The sequence below is a fragment of the Poecilia formosa genome, unplaced genomic scaffold, assembly GCF_000485575.1.
Source record: "Poecilia formosa unplaced genomic scaffold, Poecilia_formosa-5.1.2 Scaffold90, whole genome shotgun sequence".
Lineage (NCBI taxonomy): Eukaryota > Metazoa > Chordata > Actinopteri > Cyprinodontiformes > Poeciliidae > Poecilia > Poecilia formosa.
Window position 1 is genome coordinate 1,104,632 of NW_006800029.1, and position 11,216 is coordinate 1,115,847.

Here is an 11,216-nt window from a genome sequence, read left to right on the forward strand (position 1 = left end):
GCAGAAAAAAAATGCTGCTTTGTTTGTGATATTTGCTTAGTTTACTCTTTGTGATCTATTCAGCTTGTAAAACAGTAACCTCTTGCCTAGCTGCTGGTTCTAACGTTCGTACAGTCAATCAAAACTGTTTACTTTTTGATTTTATTATTATTATTATTTTTTTTTTTTTGTCGTGTATTATGTGTAGACACAACCACTCGTCCTTTAAGTTTAAAAGCTTTTTTTTTCCTGATTCATTGGCCACCATCTAGTGGTTTTAGTAAACCAAAAAAGACTTCTTTTCAAAACACCTCAAAATGAAAAAGGTCTTCATAGCCATGTTCAAGGACTACAGGAAGCAAATATACTGACTCTTGACTTTTGCAGTGCCGATCATGTAAAAATAAATGATTGTGGTTTCGATAGCATCCCGTTTTATTTTAAATGAGTAATTTCTCATGTCATGAAATGTACGAAAGGGTTATGCAAAGTAATCTTTTTTTGTTTACCCAACAAGATTGTGATGATAGGATTACAAGCATATTTTAATCCGCTCATGGACTCTTCCACCAGTTATCAGTGGTGGAGTTTTACTGACCTCTCATGTCAGGCTGAGGTATTGCAACACAGAAGGTACAAGGATTTTGCCATCATCAATCATTCTCCCATTTTCTTGCCTTTCAGCACAGCAGAAGGCTTTTTTTCTCGCTCCGATAACGCCATGGTAACAGGCTGGGATACTTTTGTGCAAGCGCTGGGGTATTTCCTCAAAATGTTCTTCGGTTCTGCTGCTCTAGGAACTCTGACTGGACTCATTTCAGCTCTTGTATCCTGACTGGTTTGCTGAGTGTGGCTCTTTGTGCCTTACACATTTGTGTTTCTCTGCTTTAGTTTAAATTTCTTAACTCAGCTGTTTAGTTTCTAAAGCACTTCGACTTGAGGAAGACTCCGTCACTTGAGTTTGGCATGATGATCATCTTTGCATATCTTCCCTATGGCCTAGCAGAAGGAACCCAACTGTCAGGTGGGCAGACGTGTTAAAAGATGTACACTTACACACACAGTTGCAAGTTTTCAGTTTATCTGCAGTTTTTGCTGACCTCCTTCTCCCACCCACAGGCATAATGTCTATCCTGTTTGCGGGGATTGTGATGTCTCACTACACCCATCACAACCTTTCACCAATTACACAGATCCTCATGCAGCAGACGCTGCGCACAGTCGCCTTTATGTGTGGTGAGTAATTTTCTGCTTAGCTTCCTAGTTCCTCTTATTTCATTTCATTTGACATTTTGAGTTACTATTTTTAACTTCTGTCCACAGAGACTTGTGTGTTTGCTTTTCTTGGCCTCTCCATCTTCAGCTTCCCACATAACTTTGAAATATCCTTTGTCATTTGGTGCATCGTAAGTAGTTTTTTATGCAAAGGCCAGCGTAAAATGTTGGTGTGAGTTGAGTTGGGTTCAAAGTGTTTGATTTCTGTGCTTCTCTGTGTAGGTCCTGGTTCTTCTTGGCCGAGCAATCAACATTTTCCCCTTGTCTTTCTTGCTGAACTTTTTCAGAGATCACAAGATTACTCCAAAGATGATGTTCATCATGTGGTTTAGTGGTGAGATAATAATTCTGCAAGTTAATGTATTTTAAAATTCCTGCTCAACCCACGTCCTTTTAAATCCTTGTGCAACAAACCTGAGTCAACAGGAAGTGGCGAACAATTATTTCATGTCACTGTTCGGCAAAAACCAGTTTGCAAAGAGTGCACACCAAAGCAAACTGAATTTCTGATACACACACACTCCTGATGAAAATCTTAAGACGAGTCAAAAAAATTGCAAGAATTTGCATTTTGCACTATTGGATCTTAAGAAGGTTCTAAGTAGAGCTTCACAATGTTAAAAGAAGAAATCAGCGTAAGAGACAAAAACTTTTGAGCAGGGAATTAATTGAAAACTGCATTTACACTCAAACATGATTATTTCAGCTGATCAAAAGTTTAAGACCATAGCTCAAAAAAACCTGAAAACCCCCCAAAACAGAAATCAAAGTGTCACAAAGAAGGACTCAGTAATGAGAAGCTCCACCATTCTTGTAGATGACGTCAAACAATCGTTTAGGCATGCTTGATGCCAGTGTTTCCAGGAGGCTATATTATTCCCTCATCAAAAACATACCTGGAGTATTTGATTCTTTCATGCATATTTGACAAATCCTTTAATTTTTGTGGCAGCCATTCTGGGGAGCCTAAATGCTTGCTCTCACAAAGCGCTGTCTGTTCCCACAAACCTCTTACTTGGAGCTGCAGTCTCCAGCTGAGTTTATGCCGCTCAGAGCACCCATCCACTGCGCTTTTCCCCCCCTCAGCTCCTCCAGACTAGCAGGAGCAATTAGCGAACATCTGGTGGAACTGTGCATCTGCTAAGTGTGGGAAACAGCAGGGGCTTCTTAAAGAGACAAAGGCCCAATTTTAGGATGTCAAATTAAAAAGTCTGTTTTTTTAAAGACTTGTTCGATGCATACAGCATTTTATGTAAAATAGTTAATTGATTGTGCTATAAAATGACACTACGTACCTGAAAAATGAATAATTCCCTGTCATAATAGAAGTATTAGCTTTGTAAATCTGTTTTATGATTTGCTTTTTTTTAAAATCAGAAGCCTTCATTAAGTAGCAGTCATAGAATTTTCGTAACTTCTAAAGAGAAAATGTCATTCTCTATCTTCAGCTTCTCTTTTATTCACAGCTACATGATTATAGTAATAAGACAAAAAAATAATAATTAAGTTCATGGAGCTTAGCGACTTTTTAAACAAACCTTCATGTCTTTCTTTTTGCTAGGGTTACGAGGTGCCATTCCTTATGCCTTGAGCCTCCATTTGGGCTTGGAGCCCATCGAGAAGCGTCAGCTAATCGGCACCACCACCATCATCATTGTGTTATTTACCATCCTCTTCCTTGGGGGCGGGACAATGCCGCTCATCCGCATTATGGACATTGAAGAGAGCCAGTCGCGGCGAAAAAACAAGAAGGACGTTAATCTCAGCAAGACACAGAAAATGGTAATGAAATCAAAGCAGCACTTTGGTTGGACGCATTGTTCGTTTGCCGTCTCCCTCGATTCTAGCTGGGCCGTCTTTTCATCTGCAATCTGGCCCTTTCTGCTCACCACAGAGTGGGAAACATCAAAGAGGTTGAATGCGGCTTTGTGATGAGGACACTGAGTCAGCAGGGAGCAAAGCTCTCTCCCCACACAGATGCACTCCGTGGCATCGATACAATTTCCTAGGAGCAAGAAGACCAGCCATTGTGCTAAATATTTCAGTTGTCTCTGATGGCTCTAACTCTAGATAATGGATCATTTATTGGATGTACATTCCACTGTTGGGGAGTCACTGTCAGCCTTGGATAGTGTGTCTGCCTTGTCTGTCTCGACTATTTCCAAAGCTAACTATCAGCTGCCTGATGAAGTATATTCTCATTTTCTCTCATTACTCTTATACCGTGTTGAAATGAAATCTTTGTTTTCATGCATCATTTTCAGAACTCTCTTCAGTTTTTTTTTCTTTTCTTTTTTTTTTCCTTACCCAGTGTTTATTCTTAGGGCCTCTTTCCTTTTTTATTTTATTCTATTTGCCTGACTGCCTTCTTTCTCCTTGGCTTTTGTCTCCAGGGTAACACCATTGATACAGAGCACCTATCAGAACTGACAGAGGAAGAGTACGAGGCTCAGATTTACCAGAGACAAGATCTAAAGGGCTTCATGTGGCTTGATGCAAAGTATCTTAACCCCTTCTTCACTCGCAGACTTACACAAGAGGTAAGAAAAACTTGTGTAAGCCAGATATTCTCTATCTGTTCAACACAGTTTGTAGTTTTTCACTTGTACAACACATACAATTGATATGTTGTCAATTTTCCTGCTTAAGTTTGTCGTGATTAAACCAGCCCTATCAACGGTGATTAGTGCAAGACATGCAGAGATGCATATTTGGCTGCTTGACTTTATGCAGTCTGTCAGTTTGTCTTGAAGTTCTGATTTGGTGCACAATCTAGGAGTGAATACAAGTTTCCAGCAGAAGTCTTTTTGCACAGTGGGACGACTGTGGCTCGGTCGGAAAAGGATTCATCTTGAACTCTGAAGTTGTGGTTTTGATTTCCTCTTGCCACGTGCCAGTGTGCCGCTGGGCAGTGCATTTATCTTGCCTCTAGATCAGCTTGTCAGCGTATGAATGCGTGCACGTTTGTGTGTGCAAATTAGGTGAATATGCCTCCAGTGTAAAGTAATTCAAGTCAACACTATGACTAGAAAAGTGCCATTTGAATTCAGTCCATTTATGGACAAAGTATTTATTGTCAAAGCACTGAAACACATTTGTTTTTTCATTACAGCCATAAATGCCACTGTATTGAATTGTACTTATTTTAGATCCATCCCTTCTCCAACACACCCAGATCAAACACTTCTCACATTTGCAAAAACATAAAAAGGCTGTGGAAGTATCTGTGCTGGAACAGTGAAGGCTTCAAAGGCACAACTGTCATTATCTAAACAGGACATGTGAAACATAAAAAAACTGGATTTGTACTTGGTGCTTGGTCTCCCCCTCCCCACAGATGAAATCGAACTATCTAACTAACTATCCTTGTACATAACGTTTGGTGATTAGTTGAGGTTCGTTCGGAGGACCTCACCTCTCTTTGCTACTCCACCCGGGTCTGCTACAGCAGGAAACCCTTAAAAGATAAAAGATTGAGGGAATTTGGTGTTGAGATCAGCAAGTGCGCTCTGAAGAGAATCACATTTCATCATCTCACTCCTTCGGATGTATTCTGTGTGCAAAATGGAAGAAGATTCTGTATTTGCCTGTGAGTGTGATGCACAGAAGTTGCCGTCAAAACTTTACAAAGCTTCAGTGGAATCAAAGAGGCACCTAAGCATTAAAAATGCAGACACATCACACAGAGCTAGACAGCTCGTCTCTGGGTGGCTGCTGAACATTGATGCTACGAATTACATGATGTAAAGGTACATTATTCCTCTGCTCTAATCTTTGAAAAGTGACTGTTTTTTAAAAAAATTATTTTATAATTCTCTCTGGACATGTTGTGACAGGCAGCAAGAGACACTTCAAGATAAAATTATGTTTAATGCTACAACCACAGATCATTGCTGCAAAGGGAGCACAGTAAGCTAATTAAGATGAGAAAATCATTTAGCAGTATTCCAGAAGACTGAATGAGCTGCCCTGATTGTTTAACTGTAACATTAAAATCATTAGTCTAATTATTTGTGTTTAAAGAAGGCTACAATTGGCGTGTAACTAGAGTTTTTGGTTATTCCTTTTGGTCAAATCTTGTTTCTCATATGCTTTACCGCTTTAGGTTTTGTGATGGCAATCATCATTGCAATGAAGTAAGCTAATATAATTAATTGTTAAAGTTAATGAAGTTCAACTTAATCACAAAAACCTCATTTGTGTCGTGTCTTAGCCCTGCAACAAAATGACCTAATCAATAGCTGGGGGGAAGTGTTACTGAGCAGAGTTCATTTTGACGGCACATTTTCATTAAGTTTAGTCAAAAAGTGTTTGCAGTTCAAATGTTTCAATCCCAATTTCATCCCCACTCCACACATAAAAAAACCCTAAAAATGAAGCCTATGATAAATACAAAGTTACATTTTTGTCCATCTTAAAGAGTAAAGTGATTTAGTTACTATACTCATGATTACATTAATTGCATCTTCATCCTATCGAAAGCTACATTTTATGCATAGATTGTCTCATATTTACAAAGATAAATATCTATTTTTTTTATTTTGACATTTCTTAAAAGCCTCTTAAAGGAGAAGAAACAACACAGTCACATTTTGTGCTTACTTGTGGACTTTCTGCTCCTGTTTCATTCTCCCTTCTGTTGTCTATGTGGGGTTTTATCAGGTGACAATCAGCCTTTGCATTAGTCAGTCAACTCCTACTAATTGACACACACCTTAGTTGAAAATGTGCTAACTGCAGATAAACCGCTTTTCTCTACCAAAATTATCTGTGTTCACCTGGTGTAAGGCAAAAAAAGAGCAAACTTTAAAGTTTCAGCAGAAGCTACAACAAACTGAATTTCTGCAGCTCTGAGCGCGTCAGTCATGTTGCTGCAGGCTCGTCAGTCGAGCGCCAACCTTCATTGATATTTTCCTCCATTAATCCCAAACCACCTCATCGTGGTAGGCCATATCTTTCTTATCCACTTTCTTTTTCCTTTATGGTTCGAAACTGGATCAGTATATGACATTAGCAACGGCTCAGAAGGCAAAATTTTAGGAAAAGGACAAAACATAGAAAATTATGCGAAAGCACATGTTGGTAATGTGATGTCTCTAGTAGCTAATAAATTATTTCTTCTGTTTACAAAAAAAAAATTCAGTCACTTAATGTCTCCCAGTCCTGCACACGCCATCTGCAGTGGGTATCACTTACAGTTTTAGTCACACCATGATAATGTGTTGCTGAACTGAACATTATGCAAAATAAAAAGCAAATATTGGCAGTGCTGACGTTCTAAGTTTAGTCAAACTTGCAGGTTTTAATATTTTATGAAGATTTCTCACACCATTGACAAAAAACTAAAAATATTGGGTGCTTTAGTCAATGTAGTTTCAGTGCTGAACTGCTATGTTCAAGCTTCAGTCTTTTCGTCGCTTCCTCTATTTATTAGCATGCTCGTAATCTGTGTACCTGCTTGCTGATGTGCGCAACGTATGTCTCACAGGACTTGCTACACGGACGGATCCAGATGAAGACGCTGACCAACAAGTGGTACGAAGAGGTCCGCCAGGGACCGTCGGGATCTGAAGACGACGAAGACGAAGCAGAACTTCTGTGAACAATTTAGCATCTATAAAAACAACAAACAGATATCATCTGTCCTGGGCTGTGGATTTGTCTGTCAGTGAAGGCATGATTTGTTTTCACTGTTAGTCAAAGGATGCTCCTATTTCTTCGCCTGCTACCAAATTCATGTTGGTGAAACATCTTTAGGCAGTGAAGGTGGAGAATTGTTTCTCTGCGATTGAACTGGAAGAAATGATCTTCCCCGAAAATGAAGGGAAATTGTAACACTGCATAAAAAAGAACAATTATTCTATCATTAGTTTCTTAAGATTATTGAATAGATGGGCTGTTTCACTGGGTTTGGTTTTCTTTGAACCGTACACAGGGATGTGTTTTGATTATTATTATTTTTATTTTTACTTTCAGGAAGGTTTTGTCCAAAGGGAAATCGGCGAAGAAACTGTGACGGGAAGTTTTTCTTATGTGAATCAGCGCTGTGGCGCATTTTTCCTCTGTGTCTGTGAATTTTGTGTTATCAATATTTGGTTAAGTTCCACTTAAAGTAAAAGTTTCACTTGGGATCAGGAAGGAGAAGTAAAAAGTCTCGCTTCAAGCAAGATTTCAAAAGTGGAATTTTTATTTTTAATTGGCTACATGTTTGTGCATCTCCTTGTTTACCAGCATTAATTCTCTCTGTGCCTCTTCATTTCCAAGTTGATTTGTTTTTAAAAACATATAGGTAAACCATATATGCCATGAGGCTGAAATGCAAATGATGAGTGGGATCCTCCGCCCTCAGCCACGAGGCAGCCAAGATAAATTCAGAAGAAAGTTAAAACAAGTGAGACGTGTCGAGGAAAAGTAGCCATTTTAATTAGAAGGCATAGTTACGACAGCATGATTATGCCCCAGAAAATTGGAAATTGCTTTCCTTTCGGAGTACGATATCTGCACTTATTTTCATTTTCTGGTCCATTTTCTGAATCTACACTGTGTCTGAACCTGGCCTTGGAGGCTTCCTTATGCATTTTGCAAACAGATGCTTATATGTGAATGTGGGGTAAAGGGTATTGTTGCCATGTCCATTTGCTGCTGTTTTCTTTATTTATGAGAGGTTTATCTACATTCTGTTCTATTTTGTACAAATTCTGTGACCATCGCAGGATTACTGGAAAAGAAAGAAGCTATAATAAATTAAATCTTATATGCACTAAGTTCTGCGCACTTTTTCTTCAGGAATGCCTGAGAAGGATCATGGATCTCAAATTAAAATGTGAAAAGTTGATTTTTGCTAATTCAGTTTAAAAGATAAATAAATCACAGGCCCATTTAGATTCTTTACACACAGAGGGATATATTGAAAGCACTTATTTTAATGGAGATGATTATGGCTTTTAAATTATGAAAATCCAAAATTTAGTTTTTCCATTACTTATGACCAAGAAAATAATAATAATAATAAAAAAAACATTCTTATTTTTCTGTGGAGGCCAAGAATTAAAAGCCTTTCTGCAATAAGTCTTTAATTTACTTTTCCAGGTCACAGATTTCATGGAGGTCCCAGCTGCTAGTTTCAGCTAACGGATATCTTGGGACATTTATAGAATTGCAGAAGTTCATAGAAGTTCAGTGTGTTCCCTTAATACTGTTGTTCTTCTTTTGAATGAATCACTGCAATATACAGCCAATGTAAGCCTGTGATTGCTGAGAAGCCCGTGTTGCTTTAACAACGGCAGCTATTGATGAGTCTGGTGTCTCTCATCTTCCTCTTAGCGATACTCTGCAGATTCTCTGTGGGGATTTAGGTAACCAGAGCTGACTGACCAATCAGTCATAGTCAAACCATGGTCATTAAAGCAGGTACTGCTACTTTTGGCAAGTGGCAGAACCTGCTGGAAAGTGGAATCAGCATACCCATAAAGCATAGCTGCATAAGGTGTTCTGACATTTCCTGGCAGGCCGCTGTGCTGCCTTTGGACTTGATGAAGCACCATGGACCGACACCAACAGATGACGTGGCTGCCAAAGTCATCACTGACTGTCGAAGCTTCACTTTGGGCTACATATATTATGTGCTTTTTTTTCCCAGTTGTTTGAGCTTTACTTCCAAATGAAAGGCAGAAATTTGTAACATCTGATAAGAGACTCTGGAGCAGAGATCCTCAAATCCAGGCCTCCTGCGTCCTGCAGGTTTTATACGTGACTCCGCTTCACCACGCCTGAGTCAAATGATCCGGTCGTAAGCAGCACTCTGGAGGATTTGAGTGGAGGTCATTCAGCCATGTGATTGAGATGTGTCTGTGGCTTGTGGGTTGCCTCCAAAGTTCAGAGGGGTTCTACTTTACAATCCTCTCCAGGATGCAGGATGTCAGTGACTCTGCTGGTCTCTGAGTCTGAAGACTTCCCTCATGAGATAAACTTTGTGTATCAAACAAAAGTCTTACTTATTATCTAAATAGAGAAACAGAATTTTAGGTTCTAAATTAGCTGTGAGTTGAAAGTTTAGTTGAAAGTCTATATGCCTTTTAAGAGATTTGAATAAACTAAGGTTGCACTTAAACTGAAAACCTTCAGCTGTACCCACTAACTGATCATTATTCTGATGGTTTCCCATTTCACTTTCCATTTTCTTTTCATATGATGTCTGAGCTAATTAGCTGATAGGCTACATGAAGCGGGAGATTACAAGGAGTCTGGACCGGACCGGCGCACTACTCTGTGTAATTAAAAGACATAAAGAAGGTTAATGCATAGTCCTGCTGAAGGAAAAATACCCTGTGACTGACGGTCAAAGCTTTTATGTTCAACCCAAGTGCAACACCATGCTGTCATGGTGTGAAAAACCTCTCCTGAGATCTCATTAGGATATTGATGAGGGGGCTCTGCTGGTAGACAGCAGAGAAATAAATAAATAAAAAGTCATATTGCATTCTTCAAGTCTGCAGTGTAATTGATGGCAGCAGCAGGTTCGAGTGCCTCTCAGGGTAGAGCTCATAGTTTGTTTAAAGTCGGAGGACATCACACTTTGCTGTTTGACTTTTTTTTTTTTTTTTTTAAATGTACCCATAAAATTTCAAGTGTGAAAAATGTGCCTGAGGAAGATTTGCAATAACAACTTAGAGCCAGCAGGGGGCGTCTTAAGCCACCACATTGGTCCATAAAAAAATAATGACAGCAGATAAGAGTGGATGATAAAGCTTTATAACTGACGGTCCATTAGCCAGTTATATCCAATAAATTACAGTGATTATAAACCATTGGGAGAGGATTAAATGACTTTCACTGAATATGTGATTTTTTTTTTTTAAAGAATTATCACAACATATTAAAACAGACTGACTACACCATGACTGATCACAGACCTCCATCTGTGTTCCCTTTGTCAGAATGTTTTACTCTCACAAATCACATAAGCTTGACCATTCCCTCATATGTGCAACTCTTCTGTTCTGTTTGCTTCAGCGGCCGTCTAACACAGAAACCAGAGAGCATCAGTAGCCATATTCTATCATGTTGCTTTGATTCTTCCACGCCACTGTTTCTTCTGATCTGAGATTTATTCATCTACCCTTTTTCTGGAGCCAAATGTTCTGCCTGAAGGGAGAGCAGATCATGACTCATGCTATCTTACAACTTTTTTTTTTTTTTTTTAATGAAAGATTTAATGAAAGATTAATAATTACTCAGTATATTAATCATGCCACAGCCTCAGCCAGATACAAAATATCACCACGTTAGTTAGGAAAACATAGAGGAGCAGCAGCAGTGATATTTTACTTCAGTTTCCACACTGGATGATTCACAGTCACACGTAGATGGTTTCTGATTAATGCATGTTATTTATGTGTCCCTCCCCACCTCACACCCTCCCCTTTGGACAGGAGAATATGTGATGGATTCTTATTTGTCTCCAAGTTTCTCGTGGGAATTTCTGAAATCCAAATTTCCTGACAGCATTTATTCACCGTGGAAGTGTGGAATCCTATTTTCTCCTTGCGCTTTTCCCTGTTCTCTTCCTTGAGGTTGTGATTGGTGCTGCTGACTGGAGTCACAAAAAGTGCTGAATCACTTTGTCTTTAAAACTCACTCATTGACATCTTTAATATTCCTTGTATGAAGTGATTCCCTCATATTGTCTGAATGCAAACTTTAATTTTTCCCCCCCGTAAAAAAAAAAAAGAGAGCAAATGACACATTTTCAAAATGAACATTTAATATCAAAGCATTAAAATGTTGATGAAACATTTTAACAGAAAATGTTATAAATCCTTTTAAACTGACGGTGTTTTAGAGTTTATATATACGTCATTTACTAAATGTCTAGGGGTTACTATGACGACATTTTATTGTAATGTTGTCAGACAGGGGCACTTGTCACAGGTGCAGGAATAAGAGAACGAGATCAGAATGAG

At 38.9% G+C, this 11,216-nt stretch overlaps 1 protein-coding gene across 2 annotated transcripts in view; it reads left to right on the plus strand.

Annotated features, from left to right (window-relative positions):
- The window catches only part of slc9a8 (solute carrier family 9 member 8), a 30,813-nt gene extending 22,795 nt beyond the window's left edge, over positions 1-8,018 (plus strand). Inside the window, exons 9-16 of one of the 2 annotated variants that reach the window (XM_016674135.1) lie at positions 664-805; positions 898-1,003; positions 1,069-1,215; positions 1,303-1,385; positions 1,477-1,588; positions 2,816-3,036; positions 3,648-3,794; positions 6,743-8,018. In XM_016674135.1, coding sequence (XP_016529621.1) covers positions 664-805; positions 898-1,003; positions 1,069-1,215; positions 1,303-1,385; positions 1,477-1,588; positions 2,816-3,036; positions 3,648-3,794; positions 6,743-6,856 — 1,072 coding nt within the window. In that variant the 3' untranslated portion in view covers positions 6,857-8,018. The remainder of the gene's footprint in view (positions 1-663; positions 806-897; positions 1,004-1,068; positions 1,216-1,302; positions 1,386-1,476; positions 1,589-2,815; positions 3,037-3,647; positions 3,795-6,742) is intronic. The other variant, XM_007557657.2, reaches the window with a different exon arrangement.
- The last annotated feature ends 3,198 nt before the right edge of the window (positions 8,019-11,216 follow it).